Here is a 16325-nt window from a genome sequence, read left to right as displayed (position 1 = left end):
ATGACCAGCTAATCTGTTTGTGTTGGAAAAAGTGGTGGCCAGGACATCGGGAGAACTCTCCTGCTCTTTAACTATGCCATGGGATCTTTTATGTCCACCTGAACACGCAGACAAGTACTCATGTTAAGACCTTGCATTTTTCAACTTTGAATTCATCTGTAATAATTCAGTCTGCTTGAAAATGTTATCTACATCATCCTGTAGCTTCTTGGTTGGTTCTTGAAATTGATAGAAATGACCAGTTAATCTGTTGTGTTGGAAAAAGTGGTGGCCCATCTCCAATTTAGTGTCATCTACAAATGATAAGTAATTTATGTAGATTAAAAATAATAGGTTCCCCAGCACTGTGTCCTTGGGTACCATACTTAACTCAGCCAGACATCACTCTCCTAAACTAATACCCATCACTTCCTATCTGTCCACCAATTTATTATCCACCTTCAAGGTTTAAAATGTTGCCTAGCTTCCCTTTCACAGGAGACCCAGGGCGAAACTTTTGCCTTCATTTTTGGTGGTTTTCTCAGTGGTACAGCAATTTTTGTGAGAGAAACCGCCCGGCAAAAGTTTCCCCCTTACTTTTTGAATGGTGCCGACCACATCTCGAAACGCCCACCGGGACCAAACCGCCAATGTGCACCGCCGAGAAAATAGCCAGGGCGTAAGTTTGGCCTCAATAGAAGCCCATCCAGATTGCCGAGGGAATCGCCCTGTGAAAGTTGCTTAAACAGGGCGGTAGGTGAGTACTCTGCAAACAAAGGTAAGTTAAAGGTGTTGTGTACGGAGAAAGAGTCAGACTGAACACTGTGAGCTCAAAGTAAAGTGTGACCTTAGTCTTTTATTGCAAGTCTCCAGAGTGCCTCTCCAACTTGTGAAACCTCCTTAAATACAGGTGCTCCCAAGAGATTATGGGATCCCTTGGGACTCCAGGGGATGAGCCCTCTGGTGGCTGTACAGAGTAAATACAAGTATAAGTATACAACAACACACCCCCCACCCCACCCTCGCAAAAGTCAATAGTGTAACTATTTACAATGTAAGTCAATCTGGGGCCCTTCTTGCCCTGGTTGATCGTCTCGGTGTGAAAGCTGGTGTTGTTGAATCATTTGTTGGGCCCTCGCTGGGCTGCTGTGCAGCTGGCCTTGCTGGGCTGCCTGGTGTGTTGGGCCCTGCTGGGCTGCTGTGGATGATGGGTTCTGCTTCGTGGTCAACCGTGGTGCCGGTTGCCACTGGTGTGTATATTGGGGGATCAAAAAAGGTAGGGTCCAAGGTGGGTTGCTCAGGATAGTCCATGAATCTGAGTTGGATTTGGTCCAAGTGTTTCTGATGAATGAGTCCATTTGAAAGTTTGACCCGAAACACCTGCTCCCCTCTTTGGCCACGACAGTGCCGGGAAGCCACTTGGGACCTTGTCCATAATTTAACACAAATACAGGATCATTGATTTCAATCTCGCGTGACACATTTGCGCTATCATGGTATGCACTTTGTTGAAGCCGCCTGCTCTCTACCTGTTCAGGTAGATCAGGGTGAACTAACGACAGCCTTGTCTTAAGTGCTGTTTTCATGAGCAGTTCAGCAGGTGGGATCCCAGTGAGTGAGAGGGGTCTCGTGCGGTAGCTAAGCAGGACTCGAGATAGGCGAGTTTGCAGTGAGCCTTCAGTTACCCTCTTCAAGCCTTGCTTGATGTTTTGCACTGCTCTCTCTGCCTGACCATTGGATGCTGGTTTAAACGGGGCAGATGTGACATGTTTGATCCCGTTACGGGTCATGAATTCTTTGCACTCAGCACTGGTAAAACATGGCCCCTTGTCGCTCACCAGGACCTCGGGTAGGCAAACATGGCCCATAGGTTTTCAGTAGTGGCAGCGAACGTGCTAGCCGACATTATCTCACATTCAATCCACTTGGAGTACGCATCTATAACCACAAGGAACATTTTACCCAAGAACGGGCCTGCATAGTCGACGTGTACCCTAGACCACGGTTTGGAGGGCCAAGACCATAAAGTTAGCGGCGCCTCCCTGGGTACATTGCTTAACTGCGAGCATGTATTACATCTGTGAACGCAGGACTCTAAGTCCGCATCGATACCGGGCCATCACACGTGGGATCTGGCTATCGTTTTCATCATTACAATGCCTGGGTGGGTACTGTGGAGGTCATTGACGAAAGTGTCTCTGCCCTTCTTGGAGACCACTACTTGATTGCCCCACAGAAGGCAGTCTGCCTGTATAGTCAATTCATCTTTGCGCTGCTGGAACGGCTTTATCACTTCCTGCATTTCCACTGGGACACTGGACCAGCTCCCGTGAAGCAAACAGCTTTTAACTAGAGAAAATAAGAGGTCCTGGCTTGTCCATGTTTTGATCTGCCGGGCAGTGACAGGTGATTGCTCACTCTCAAATGCTTCCATAACCATGGCTAAATCTGCGGGCTGCACCATTTCCACCCCCGTAGACAATGGCAGCCTACTGAGAGCATCGGCACAGTTTTCTGTGCCTGGTCTGTGGCGGATGGCATAGTTGTATGCGGAAAACGTGAGCGTCCATCTCTGGATGAGGGCCGATGCATTGGTATTTATCCCTTTACTCTCGGAAAACAGGAATATAAGTGGCTTAAGGTCAGTTTCCAATTCGAATTTTAGCCCAAACATGTATTGATGCATTTTCTTTACCCCATAGACACACGCTAACGCTTCTTTCTCAATCATGCTGTAGGCTCTCTCAGCCTTAGACAGACTCCTGGATGCATAAGCAACCGGTTGTAGTTTCCCGAAATCATTAGCTTGTTGCAATACACACCCACGCCATATGATGACGCATCACATGCTAGTACCAAACGCTTACATGGATCATACAACACAAGCAATTTGTTTGAGCATAACAATTTTCTCGCTTTTACAAAGGCATTTTCTTGGCTTTTGCCCCAAACCCATTCATGCCCTTTTCATAGTAAGACAAGCAGTGGCTCTAACAGTGTGCTGAGACCCGGTAAGAAGTTACCAAAGTAGTTCAGGAGTCCCAGAAACGACCGCAGCTCCATCACGTTCTGTGGCTTCGGTGCGTTCTCGATTGCCTCCGTCGTCGTGTTGGTGGGCCTGGTGCCATCCGCCGCAATCCTCCTTCCCAGGAACTCCACTTTAGGTGCCAGGAAAACGCACTTCGAGCATTTTAACCTGAGCCCCACGCGGTTGAGTCGACTAAGAACCTGCTCCAGGTTCTGCAGATGCTCGACTGTGTTCCGAACTGTGACCAAGATGTCGTCCTGGAAGACCACGGTGTGCGGGACCAACTTCAGTATGCTTTCCATGTTTCTCTGGAATATCGCAACTGCCGATCGGATTCCAAACGGGCATCTGTTATAAACAAAAAGACCTTTGTGCGTGTTGATGCAGGTGAGGGCCTTCGATGATTCCTCCAGTTCCTGCGTCATGTAGGCTGAAGTCAGATCCAGCTTCGTGAACGTCTTTCCTCCAGTGTTGCAAAGAGGGCATCGGCTTTTGGTAGTGGGTATTGGTCCTGCAGGGAGAAACGATTGATAGTTACTTTGTAATCGCCACAGATTCTATCGGTGCCGTCTCCCTTGAGGACTGGGATGATAGGACTGGCCCACTTGTTGAACTCGATCAGGGAGATGATGCCCTCTCTTTGCAGCCGGTCTAGCTCGATCTCTACTCTTTCTCTCATCATGTATGGTACTGCTCTTGCCTTATGATGGATGGGTCGCGCTCCCAGAATTAGGTGGATCTGCACTTTTGCTCCTTGGAATTTCCTGATGCCTGTTTCAAACAGCGAAGGAAATTTGTTTAAGACCTGTGCACACGAAGTGTCGTCAGCGGGCGATAGCGCTCAGATGTCGTCCCAGTTCCAGCGTATCTTTCCGGGCCAGCTCCTGCCGAGCAGCGTGAGACCATCGCCCGGTACCACCCAGAGTGGTAGCTTGTGCACTGCTCCATCATAGGAGACCTTTAGGGTAGCACTGCCGATTACAGGAATCAGTTCTTTAGTGTAAGTTTTTAGTCTCGTGCGAACTGGAGTTAAGACTGGCCTTGAGGCCTTGTTGCACCACAACCTTTTGAAAGTCTTTTTGCCCATGATGGACTCGCTTGCACCCGTGTCCAGCTCAATTTTCCCCCTCACACGGCCCAACTGCAGCCTCGGGGTAATTTTTTTTTTAACTTAAGTACCGCCCATTTCACCTAGTTTCGCTTTTAACTGCCGAGAAACCACCGAGAATATTGGTGCAAGGTCCATTTTCTCGCCGGGCGATTATTTTTACCTTAATTATGGAAAGTCTCGCCAGTGTTAGTTGAAAAACATTAGCATTTTTTCTGGGCGGCGATCGGGCATTGAGGGGCTCTCGGGAAAGTCTAGCTCCCACTGCCTTATGGTTGTGTAGAAGTCTTTCATGTGGGATTTTACTGGAGGCTTTGTATACATCCAGGAACACTACATCACTACTCGGGTTTTCCAGTGTCTTTGGGATTTCACTTCCTCAAAAGTAATGGAGTTTGTTCAGGCAGGATCTATGTTAACCATATTATCTGCCATTCACTCGGTTTTTTGTGTATCATTAATCCTCAAATTTGTTCCTAATTATTAATCATCGACAAGCTAATGAAATCAACATAAAACTAATGGATCTGTAGTTACATGGCTTTCTTTTGTTTTGTTGCATTTTTTGAAAATAGGTCCCAGGTTTTCAATCCAGTGGTGATGATAATGAGTACTTTGTAGATTCTATCCCTGTTATCACAGTATGCATGTCCCATATTTTTCCCATATATACATTTGAATACATTCATTTTTATCCTGTGCAGATTGTCTTGAGTGTTACTCCCCATTCAATTGTTGCAAGTTCATCCATTGTTTCCTTGACGTTAGCCTTAGTACCACAGTATGTCACTGCATGATTTTAACCACAGATAAGAGTATTTTTAAAATTTGGATGATTTTATTTTGGTCCTTGTCATTTATATTTTAATAAGTTGCCAGCTCATTGAATGGAAAATGTCCAATTACACAGTGAATTGGGGAAAGAGTAAGAAAATATATGAATGGAAGTAGCAATAAATAAACTCTGGAATAATGTAAAATGAAAACACAGAAAATATAACCATGATGTCATATGATTGTAAATGAAATAAGCTTGGCTTCAAACGACTAGTCAATTCAGGTAAGGGAGAAGAGACCCATTTACAATGGTAATTTTCTCACTCTGCCCAAAATGGCAGCAGCAATTTCTTCCCAGTTGCTCCATATAATGTCTGTTCATAGTGCCCAGTAGTGTTATAGTTATTATACAGGTACCCAGGAGTGTTATAGTTATTGTACAGGTGTATAAAGTATGAAGGTACCCAGGAGTGTTTGCTACTAATTGGTAAATACAATTCCTTCCCATCGCTTGTCATACATTATTTCATTAACCGGTGAACATAGCTCTTTTAGAAAAGTTGCTCCCCTCCTTCAAAGCAGCGCACTGACTGTACATTCTCTTGTTACAGGCACATCATTCAAGTACGGTTCAACACTTGTTACACTGAAGTGCTTAAGCTAATTGCTTATCAAACATGTTACGTTAATTTTACTCCAATTAGCAACGTAGAATAAGAGTGCTGGCGTGAGTCTCAACCGTGTTTTCAAGAGATAATGTATATCCAACGTACACGTAGTTCTGGCTCGGGGCTGTAGTCCAAGCAGCAGAATACTTTGCTGTGTTTGAGTTTTAATTCCTGGGAGGACAGGTGCAGCAGAGCAGAGCCCCTCCGAGGAGCAGCAGACCCGATGTTCCCCAACCGATGTACAAGGAGGCTCCAATTTCTCTCCTCTGGGCGTCCGTCACCAGCGGGTTGTAGAAATCCCTGATGATGGTGTTCGCTGACCAGGACACTGGGATCAGGGTCAACAACCCTGCCAGGATGAAGATAATTCCCGATATGATTGTGACCTTGGCCTTTGTTGCCTCGTTTTCTATACAGTTGGTGCATTTTCCTCCCGCGATGGAGATAAGGATGCCCATGATTCCCACCACGAGGGAGATAACTGTCAAAGCTCTGGAAGCCTGGAGATCTTGAGAGAGCGCTAACAGCGAGTCGTACACCTTGCATTGTATCTGCCCGGTGCTCTGAACAATACAGTTCATCCACAGACCTTCCCAAATAATCTGCGCCACCACAATATTGTTTCCAATGAAAGCGGTCACTCTCCACATGGGCAGGACGCAGGTGAGAAGAGCGCCCATCCAGCCCAACACACACAGGGCTATGCCCAGAATCTGCAGTCCCATTGATGCCATTCTCGTAGTTTTGTGCAAGCAATCCGCGAGGTTCCAGGAGAAACAATTTTTAATCGACCCGGAAGAACGTGCGGATAATCAGTGAGCAGACATTCGCGCCTGTTCTTTTCTCAACACAGTTGAAAACAAGCACCACCTGTTAAACCACAATCCAAAATTGCTATTTTTATTCAGCCAGCTTTAATGACTCTGAAAGGGCACCCGGAATAAATGATTCTCCAATCATTCGTAATGTTTATGGAATCTGTCGTGAAAGTTAAATGTATTTCACCTTTAAGGAAAGAAAACCTTTTCGGTAAAATATTGCCTTACGTAGCTTGAAATACCACCGTATTTATGGCAAAAGTGAATGTTCTGTCCTTCCATTCTATCACTTTTCAGCCAACCATCTGGTCATGTGTTGCCTTTTCCCCAGAAGCCTTTACTGCAAAGGCAACTACTTTATTTCTATGACTCTTAATTTATGAGGGCTTTTCCAAGAGGACACTGCATTTAGCAGCATTTTAATTTTTTTGCCAAACCCTAATCGTGCTGTTACCTGGTGATGTTATTTCCAACTGAACACATGAATTCATTGAAAAAATGTTATATTGCATTTCGACCATAGTGAGCCATCGCTATTCTTCCCACAACAAAGACTGGTTGTGCCTTTTTTAATTGAAGCGAGCATGGGTCACTAGAAATAGCATACCAAAGTGGTCCCAATTACCATCCTTCTATATGCAGATTCTTGGGCACAATGGAAAAGAAAGACTTGCATTTATATAGCACCTTTCAGACCACCATACATTCCAAAGTGCTTTACAGCCAATTAAGTCCTTTTGTAGTCTGTGTTGTAATGTACGAAATACAGCAGCCAATTTGTGCACAGCAAGAACCGAAAGATAGCAGTGTGATAATGATCAGGTAATCTGTTTTAGTGATGTTGATTTGAGGGATAAATATTGGCCAGGACACCGGCGGTTAACTCCCCTGCTCTTATTCCAAATAGTGCCATGAGTTCTTTTAAATTCACCTGAGAGAGCAGATGGGGCCATCCCATTTGAAAGATGGCAACTCCAACAGTGCAGCACTGCACTGGAGTGTCAACCTAGATCTTTTGTACTCAAGTCCCTGAGTGGGACTTAAACCCACAACCTTCTGACTCAGAGGCAAGGGTGCTACCAACTGAGCCAGATCAGTAACAATATTTACACATCATGCTGTGGAAATGACTCAGAATCCAGCAAATCCTTTAGGAGACATCTACAAGATGCCATCACCCCTGTGCTCGCTCACCTACATTGGCTCCCGGTCCGTCAATGCCTCAACTTTAAAATTCTCAACCTTGTTTTCAAATCCCTCCATGGGCTCGCTCTTCCCTATCTCTGTGACCTCCTCCAGCCCTACAACCCTCATAAGGTTTAGATTAGCTATGGAAAAGGGCATGGATATTTAATTGGAGGAAAGCAGATTTCAGTGGGATGAGGACGGATCTGCCCCGAGTAAATTGGAATCAAAGACTTGCAGGCAAAACTGTGGTGGAACAATGGGCTGCCTTTAAAGAGGAAATAGTTTGGGTATAATTGAGGTATATTCCAACTAGGGGTAAAGGAAGGGCAACTGAAGTCAGAGCTCCCTGGATGACAAAAGAGATAGAGAGTAAAATGAAGCAGAAAAAGAGTACGAATGGCAGATGTCAGGTCAAGAATACATCTGAGAATCAGGCTAAATATAGGAAGTTCAGAGGAGAAGTGAAAAAGAAAATAAGAGGGGCAAAGAGAGGGTATGAGAATAGAACGGCAGCCAACAAAAGAGAATCCAAAGTCTTCTCTGGACATATAAATAGTAGATGGGTAGTAAGAGGAGGGCTGGGGCCGATTAGGGACCGAAAAGGAGACCTAGGCTTGAAGGCAGAGGGTATAGCTGAGGTACTAAATTAATATTTTGCATCTGTCTTCACCAAGGAAGAAGATGCTGGTATAAACATAGTGAAGGAGGAGGTAGAGGAGATACTGGATGGGATTATAATTGATAAAGACACGGTACTAGAAAGTTTGGCTGTACTTAAAGTAGATACGTCACTAGGACCGGATGGGATGCATCCGAGGATGCTGAGGAAAATGAATGAAGAAATCGTGGAGGTACAGGCCATAATCTTCCAATCCTCCTTAAAGGTAAGGGTGGTGCCAGAGGACTGGAGAATTGCAAATGTTACACCTTTGTTCAAAAAAGGGAGTGAAGATAAACCCAGCAATTATAGGCCAATCAGTTTAACCTCGGTAGTGGGGAAGCTTTTAGAAACAATAATTAGGGACAAAATTAACAGTCACTTGGACAAGTGTGACTTAATTAAGGAAAACCAGCATGGATTTGTTAAAGGTAAATAGTGTTTAACCAACTTGATCGAGTTTTTTAATGAGGTAACAGAGAGGGTTGATGAGGGCAATGCGGTTGACGTGGTGTACATGGATTTCCAAAAGGCGTCCAATAAAGTGCCACATAGTAGGCTTGCCAGCAAAGTTGAAACATTGGCAGCATGGATACAAAATTGGCTAAGTGATAGGATACAGGGAGCAGAGATAAACGGATCTTTTTTGGACTGGAGGAAGGTACACAGTGGTGTTCCCCAGAGGTCGGTACTAGGACCACTGCTTTTCTTCATATATATTAATGACTTGGATGTGGGTGTACAGGGCACAATTTCAAAATTTGCAGATGACACAAAACTTGGAAATGTAGTGAACAGCGAGGAGGATAGTGATAGACTTAAAGAGGACATAGATAGGCTGGTGGAATGGACGGACACATGGCAGATGAAATGTAATGCAAGAAAGTGCGAAGTAATACATTTTGGTAGAAAGAATGAGGAGAGGAAATATAAACTAAAGGGTACAGTCCTAAAGGGGGTGCATGAGCAGGGAGACCTAACAATATATGTGCATAAATCACGGAAGGTTGAGAAAGCTTGCAGGATCCTGGGCTTCATGAATAGAGGTATCGAGTACAAAAGCGTGGAAATTATGATGAACCTGCATAAAACACTGGTTCGGCCTCAACTGGAGTATTGTGTCCAACTCTGGGCACTGCACTTTAGGAAGGATGTGAAGGCCTTGGAGAGGGTGCAGAAAAGAATTATGAGAATGATTCCAGGGATGAGGGACTTCAGTTATGTAGATAGACTGGAGAAGCTGAGGTTGTTCTCCTTAGAGCAGAGAAAATTGAGAGGAAATTTGATAGAGGTGTTCAAAATCATGATGGTTGTGGACAGAGTAGATGGAGAGAAAATGTTCCCATTGACAGAATGGTCGAGAACCAGAGGACACAGATTTAAGGTGATTGGCAATAGAACCAAAGGCGATATAAGAAAAAATCATTTTACTCAGCGAGTGGTTAGGATCTAGAATGCACTGCCTGAAAGGGTGGTGGAGGCAGACTCAATCTCGGCTTTCAAGAGGGGGTTGGATAAGTACCTGAAAGAAAAACATTTGCAGGACTACAGGGCAAGGATGGGGGAGTGGGACAAGCTGAAGTGCTCTTGCACAGAGCCAGTATGGGCTCGATGGACCGAATGGCCTTCTTCCATGCTGTAACCATTCTTTGATTCTATGAACCCTCCAAGATCTCTGCACTCCTTCAATTATGGCCCCTTGTGCATCCACAATTTTAATTGATTGACCTTGACGGCTATGCCTTCATCTGCCTAGGCCCTTAGCTCTGAAATTCCCTCCCTAAACCTCTCCGCTCCTTAAACCCTACCTCTTTGACCACGGTTTATGTCACCTGCTTTAATATTGCAGTGTCAAATTTTGTTTGATAACGCTCCAGTGAAGCAGCTTGGGATATTTTACTATATTACGGCGCTATATAAATGCAATTTGTTATTATCTGTGTTCTTCCTAAAAGAGCACACAACTTTCCCATTCAATGGTCTAAGGCTATCTACAAACAAAATTAATACTGACTCCCAAAATGGGAAAAGTATTATTTACCAACAGTAAGGCAAACGGGAAATCATTGTTCAGGCTCTACTATTTTTTGTGAAAAATGGTTTGTCCTACCTAGCAACAAGAACAACAACTTGCATCTATATAGCATCTTGAACATAGTAAAACATCTCAAGGCATTTCATAGGAGCACCAAAAAGAGAGATGCCCCAGTTCTGACCAATTTAGCAGAATTACTTTGCATAAATCACTGCTTTAAATGCTTTGTTTATCTTTTGGGATGTTCCAAACACACAAACACAAACACTGTTCACTTCATTTGTTTGTATTGTCTTCCCCCATCTGTTGCAATTTTCTCCCTTCACATTTGCACTCCTGAAGCCCGTGACATATGTAGAATTATGGTTGGATGGATATTAGTAGCCTTCTGGTACATCACCAAGTGGTCATTTGTCATACTTGATCCTGGACAATGAACATTGGTAGGTTATTCGAGCATTGAGTCCAATCACGTGGATCTTCAAGCTGAGCTCACAGATTAGTTATCAAGCTGTTCATTCATGGAGGTCATCACAGCTTAAGTTACTTCTGTCCTTATTCAATGTGCACACTTTCCAGTAGTTGGCACAACAGCAATCCCAAATGGTAATCTTGGCTTACATTTTCAGTTCTGCAGTCTGGAATGCTGAGGCTAATTACAGTACCACTTCTGCATCCCCAGTTGAGACCAGTTAACATGGCACAATTTGGGGATCAAACCTGGGAATGTGATGGTGTGTGGCTGGTCCACATTGTGCAATGCAACTACTAACTGAGCCATTGGGAGAGCTACTCTGACCAAAGGTAATGCCCAAAGTAATTTGAACCCATGGGAAACCGATTGGGTAGCCCCAGAAAATGCGCATGGGGTTCACAATGTGCAATTACCCTATTCAATGTGATGCAGGCAGCACACCAATTTAATTTTGCCTGCTCATTACCATGATTGTAGCATGCAGCCAGTGCTAATCGCGCTGTTGAGTGGCTACATGCCTCAGCAGGGGGCCCAAAGTCGTGAGAGGCTAGCACAAGTTAAAGCTAGCCTGCATTACTTAAAGAAACCCTGCACCTCTTAAAAGGAAGGTGCATTGTGACTGAAGAAGGTGATGGAAGTCCTTGTACAAGTAACTCGGACGTGAAAATGGCACAACTGAGAGAGAGCTTTCTCCAAAGTTCTCAGAAGCTGCACTGGAGGACTTGGTGGAGGAGGTGGAAAGGAGGTGAGAAGTACTGTTACCACAAGGAGTCAGGAGGCCCTCCAGACATACGCTTAGAAGTAGGACCAGATAGCTGTGGTGGTCAGTGCCAGGAGTCAAGCCCCGAGGGCCTAGATGTAGTGCCGCAAAAAGTTCAATGACCTTGCTCTGAGTTCTCTGCAGCAGAACCCGTGTGTAACCTTGCCCCCTAGTGAGCTGGCACAATCCTTGTCCCCTGCTCTGGCTGCAGGCCACTCATGCTTGGTAACTCACCATGTGCAGATCCTCCCTCTATGCTATCTAAATTACACGCAATGTCAGTATCTGAGTGCTCAAAGCCAGTAAATTCATCTTCAAATGCCATATCACACCAACTGCACAACTAGCCTCAGACACTGCTCAAAGCACCACACCCCGATTATTCACCTACCAACAATCTCTATCAATCAGGACTCATACCTAACATTCATAGCTGCACCTTACCCTTACACACTTAGAACTGCTACAAGCCTCACACCCATATCTCACAGCTTGTACACACTGCCAGCTATTCAAACATGACAGCCACATCAACCAAGCAGATTACACCACACTCACTGACACTTTCCTCTCTGTTGCAGGAGAAGGTAGCACACAACCGGAGGCAGTAGGAGCTAACCGGAGGGGGCAAGTCACGTTCTTACCCCCATGGAGGAAACATCATTGGAGCAGCTTTGCTGAGGCTATGGCCAGTGGCGGGGCTGAAACCATGGAAGATGACAGCATACGCATACCTAATCCTCCTTCTCGCATCCCACTTCTCCCTTCCTCCCCTCCCCTCACCACAACCTTACCCTTGTGCCTTTCTCTTTCAAATACCCAAAAACTGTCACCTGGCCAAGCAGTTGTGAAAGAGCAACAGGTGGAAGAGCAGCAAGACACCGATAATGAAGAAACACCGTCACTCGATTTCACACTCGCAGTCACCAACTCAGATACTGGCACTATGTGTAATTTAGAGGATAGCATAAAGGCGGGATCTGTACATAGTGAGACACCAGGCACAAGTGGCCTGCTGCCAGGGCAGTGGGCAAGGGTTGCACAGGTGCCAGCTCACTGGAGGGTGAGGTCGCACATGAGTGCTGCTGCAGAGGACTCAGATGAGCACATCGATGGTGCGGGCTACAGAAGAAGGCTGATGGGTATGCACAATGAGATGCCTGATGCCTTGGCAAACCTGCCAGAAACCATACGTGCAATGTCAAGGGACATGAAGGAGTCCAGAACCAACTTTGCATAGAAGAGCAGAGCTTGCAGCCCATCTTTTCCAGGATAGAAGTGGTGGCCAACTCTTAGCACATTTGTGGACCCAACCATGATGCAGCGTCTGATGGCCGATGTCTCAGCTTCCATTGCAGCAGTGGAAGCTCAGACTGCTGTCATGCAACCTCAGTTTGCTGCCATGCAAGTTCAGACTTCTGCCATCATGGCTGCAGATACCAGTGTTCAAAGGGACTTGCAGGGTGTCACAGAAGTCCAGAAATCTGTCCTCCAACAGATTACTAGGATTGCTAACAAGCCACCCCAGGGAATGGCAGTGGCTCCAAGTAGCATGAACTCGCTGACCCTTTTTAGGATGACAGCATTCGTACTCCCACCCCTGACACTCTGCCAGTTCCCTTGCGGTTGCCTGTCAGTCACCGAGCCCAGACTGCTGCTGCCCATGCCAAGATGGTGCAGGCGGAAACCAGGTCTTCTAGGCCGGCGGTCATGTTGCAGCCACTGGAATAGTACTGCCTAGGAGCACTAGGACAGGCAAAGGCTCACAGAGCACAGGCACCAAGGGAATGTGCAAGGGTGATTAGTTGTTTGTATGAAATATGGCATGCTTTGATTCATAAATTTGGTTTGGAATGTATATTTTGGTATTTAATATGTCCTTACTATACAGTATAAATGCACACGAGGCCCATACTTGAGAGAAGCTCACTCTGTGACCAGTAACCTTTATTAGCCAGCACTGAAGTGATGAAGGTGGGTGGAGCTTCCCCTTTTATACTTGAAGGTCCAGGTTAGGAATGTCTCCCACAAGTTCACCACCTAGTGGTCAATGTTCTCACGGTGTACAACTTAGGTCAGTTTATACATGGGTTACAATAGCAGTTAAATACATGACATCACCTCCCCCCAAAGTCTTATTGGGATCATAGGTTAAGTCTCTCTGGTGGTTTACGCTCCCTTGTGGAACGCCTGAGTTGGGGCTCCAGTTGTTGGGCGCTGGCCTGAGTGTCTGCTGTTTGCAGTGCCTCAGATCTGTCCGGACTGCCCACAGTGACTGGGCTCTCCTTTGCTTGGTTCTGGTGTTCGGTCACCTGTGGAGGAGTGAGCTCTACATCGTGTTCTTCCTCTGCTTCTTCTATGGGGTTGCTGAACCTCCTTTTTGTTTGATCCACATATTTGCGGCAGATTTGGCCATTGGTAAGTTTAACTACCAGAATCCTATTCCCCTCTTTGGCAATCACAGTGCCTGCGAGCCGGTTAGGCCCTGCAGCGTAGTTGAGGACAAAGACAGGGTCATTGACATCAATACATCGCGCCCTCGCATTCCCGTCATGGTAGTCACATTGTGATTGGCACCTGCTCTCAACAATTTCTTTCATGGTGGGGTGTATAAGGTATAACCTGGTTTTGAGCGTCCTTTTCATTAGCAGCTTTGCGTGTGGGACCCTTGTGAGCGAGTGTGGTCGGGATCTATTGGTCAACAGGAGGCATGATAAGCGACTTTGTAGGGAACCCCCTTGGATTCTGAGCATCCCCTGTTTGATTATCTGCACTGCTCGTTCTGCCTGGCTGTTTGAGGCCGGCTTGAACGGTGACGTTCTGACATGGTTGATACCATTTACTGCCATGAAGTCCTGGAATTCAATGCTTGTAAAGCACAGGCCATTGTAGCTGACCAAGACGTCCGGTAGACCATGGGCGGCGAACGTTGCCCGTAGACTTTCTACCATGGCAGAGGATGTGCTTGAATTGAGAATGTCACACTTGATCCATTTGGAGTAGGCGTCTACGACAACCAAAAACATTTTTCCCATGAAAGGACCTGCATAGTCCACATGGATGCGTGACAATGGCTTGGCAAGCCAGGACTAGAGGCTAAGGGGGGCTTCCCTGGGCGCATTGCCCAGCTGGGTACATGTATTGCACCTGCGAACTCAAAGTTCCAGGTCTGCATCTATCCCTGGCCACTAAACGTGTGACCTGGCAATTGCCTTCATCATGATAATGCCCGGGTGCTCATTGTGGAGTTCTCTGATGACCATCTCTCTATCCATCTGGGGCATAACTATTCGGTTTCCCCATAGTAGGCAATCGGCTTGAATCGAGAGTTCATCCTTGCGCCTGTGAAATGGTTTGAATTCCTCAGGGCATGCCTCATACGTGGCTGCCCGTTCCCCATTCAGGACACATTTCTTGACTAAAGACAGTAACAGGTATCTATTTGTCCAGACTTTAATAGAAACATAGAAAATAGGTGCAGGAGTAGGCCATTCAGCCCTTCTAGCCTGCACCGCCATTCAATGAGTTCATGGCTGAACATGTAACTTCAGTACCCCATTCCTGCTTTCTCGCCATACCTCTTGATCCCCCTAGTTGTAAGGATGTCATCTAACTCCTTTTTGAATATATTTAGTGAATTGGCCTCAACAACTTTCTGTGGTAGAGAATTTCACAGGTTCACCACTCTCTGGGTGAAGAAGTTCCTCCTCATCTCGGTCCTAAATGGCTTACCCCTTATCCTTAGACTGTGTCCCCTGGTTCTGGACTTCCCCAACATTGGGAACATTCTTCCTGCATCTAACCTGTCAAACCCCGTCAGAATTTTAAACGTTTCTATGAGGTCCCCTCTCATTCTTCTGAACTCCAGTGAATACAAGCCCAGTTGATCCAGTCTTTCTTGATAGGTCAGTACCGCCATCCCGGGAATCAATCTGGTGAACCTTCGCTGCACTCCCTCAATAGCAAGAATGTCCTTCCTCAGGTTAGGAGACCAAAACTGTACACAATACTCCAGGTGTGGCCTCACCAATGCCCTGTACAACTGTAGCAACACCTCCCTGCCCCTGTACTCAAATCCCCTCGCTATGAAGGCCAACATGCCATTTGCTTTCTTAACCGCCTGCTGCAACTGCATGCCAACCTTCAATGACTGATGTACCATGACGGACCATGATATAATCTGACGGGCTGTCACTGCTGATCCTTCGCTTTTGTAAGCTTCAACAGCCATGACCATCTCAGCAGCATGCTCAGTTGCCCTCTCGATGGTGGCTAGTGGGAGCCTGCTGAGTGCATCCGCGCAGTTTTCAGTGCCCGGTCTGTGCTGAATTGTATAGTCATAGGCGGCTAACATGAGTGCCCGCCTCGTTATGCGGGCCCTTGCATTTACATTTATGGCCTTATTGTTGGCCAAAAGGGGCATTAGGGGTTTGTGATCTGTCTCCAGCTCAAATTTCCTGCCAAACAGGTACTGGTGCATTTTTTTTACAGCATATACACATGCAAGCGCTTCCTTTTCTACCATCCTGTAGCCCCGTTCTGCCTGGGACAGACTTCTGGAGGCATAAGCTACTGGCTGTAACTGACCCTTGGCATTAACATGTTGCAACACACACCCAACTCCATAGGATGACGCGTCGCATGTTAAAACGAGTTTCTTACATAGGTCATATAGCGTTAACAGATTGTTGGAGCATAACAAATTTTGTGCTCTATCAAAAGCCCTTTCCTGGCTGTCCCCCCAGACCCATTCGCGACCTTTGCGTAGGAGCACATGTAGCGGCTCTAACAGCGTGCTCAATTTGGGAAGAAAGTTACCAAAATAGTTCAG

At 46.0% G+C, this 16325-nt stretch overlaps 1 protein-coding gene across 1 annotated transcript in view; it reads right to left on the bottom strand.

Moving 5' to 3' along the window:
- Positions 1-5724: 5724 nt before the first annotated feature.
- Positions 5725-16325, bottom strand: part of LOC139226466 (claudin-4-like) — a 28547-nt gene continuing 17946 nt past the window's right edge. The window contains exons 3-4 of the mRNA XM_070857256.1: positions 14443-14458; positions 5725-6060 (exon numbers count right to left, since the gene is read on the bottom strand). Of these exons, the coding sequence (XP_070713357.1) occupies positions 5725-6060; positions 14443-14458 (352 nt within the window). The remainder of the gene's footprint in view (positions 6061-14442; positions 14459-16325) is intronic.

Source organism: Pristiophorus japonicus, chromosome 16 (assembly GCF_044704955.1).
Source record: "Pristiophorus japonicus isolate sPriJap1 chromosome 16, sPriJap1.hap1, whole genome shotgun sequence".
In the NCBI taxonomy this organism is placed as follows: Eukaryota; Metazoa; Chordata; class Chondrichthyes; family Pristiophoridae; genus Pristiophorus; species Pristiophorus japonicus.
Note: the sequence above shows the minus strand (reverse complement) of the source record. Positions and strands in the feature narration are given on the sequence as shown.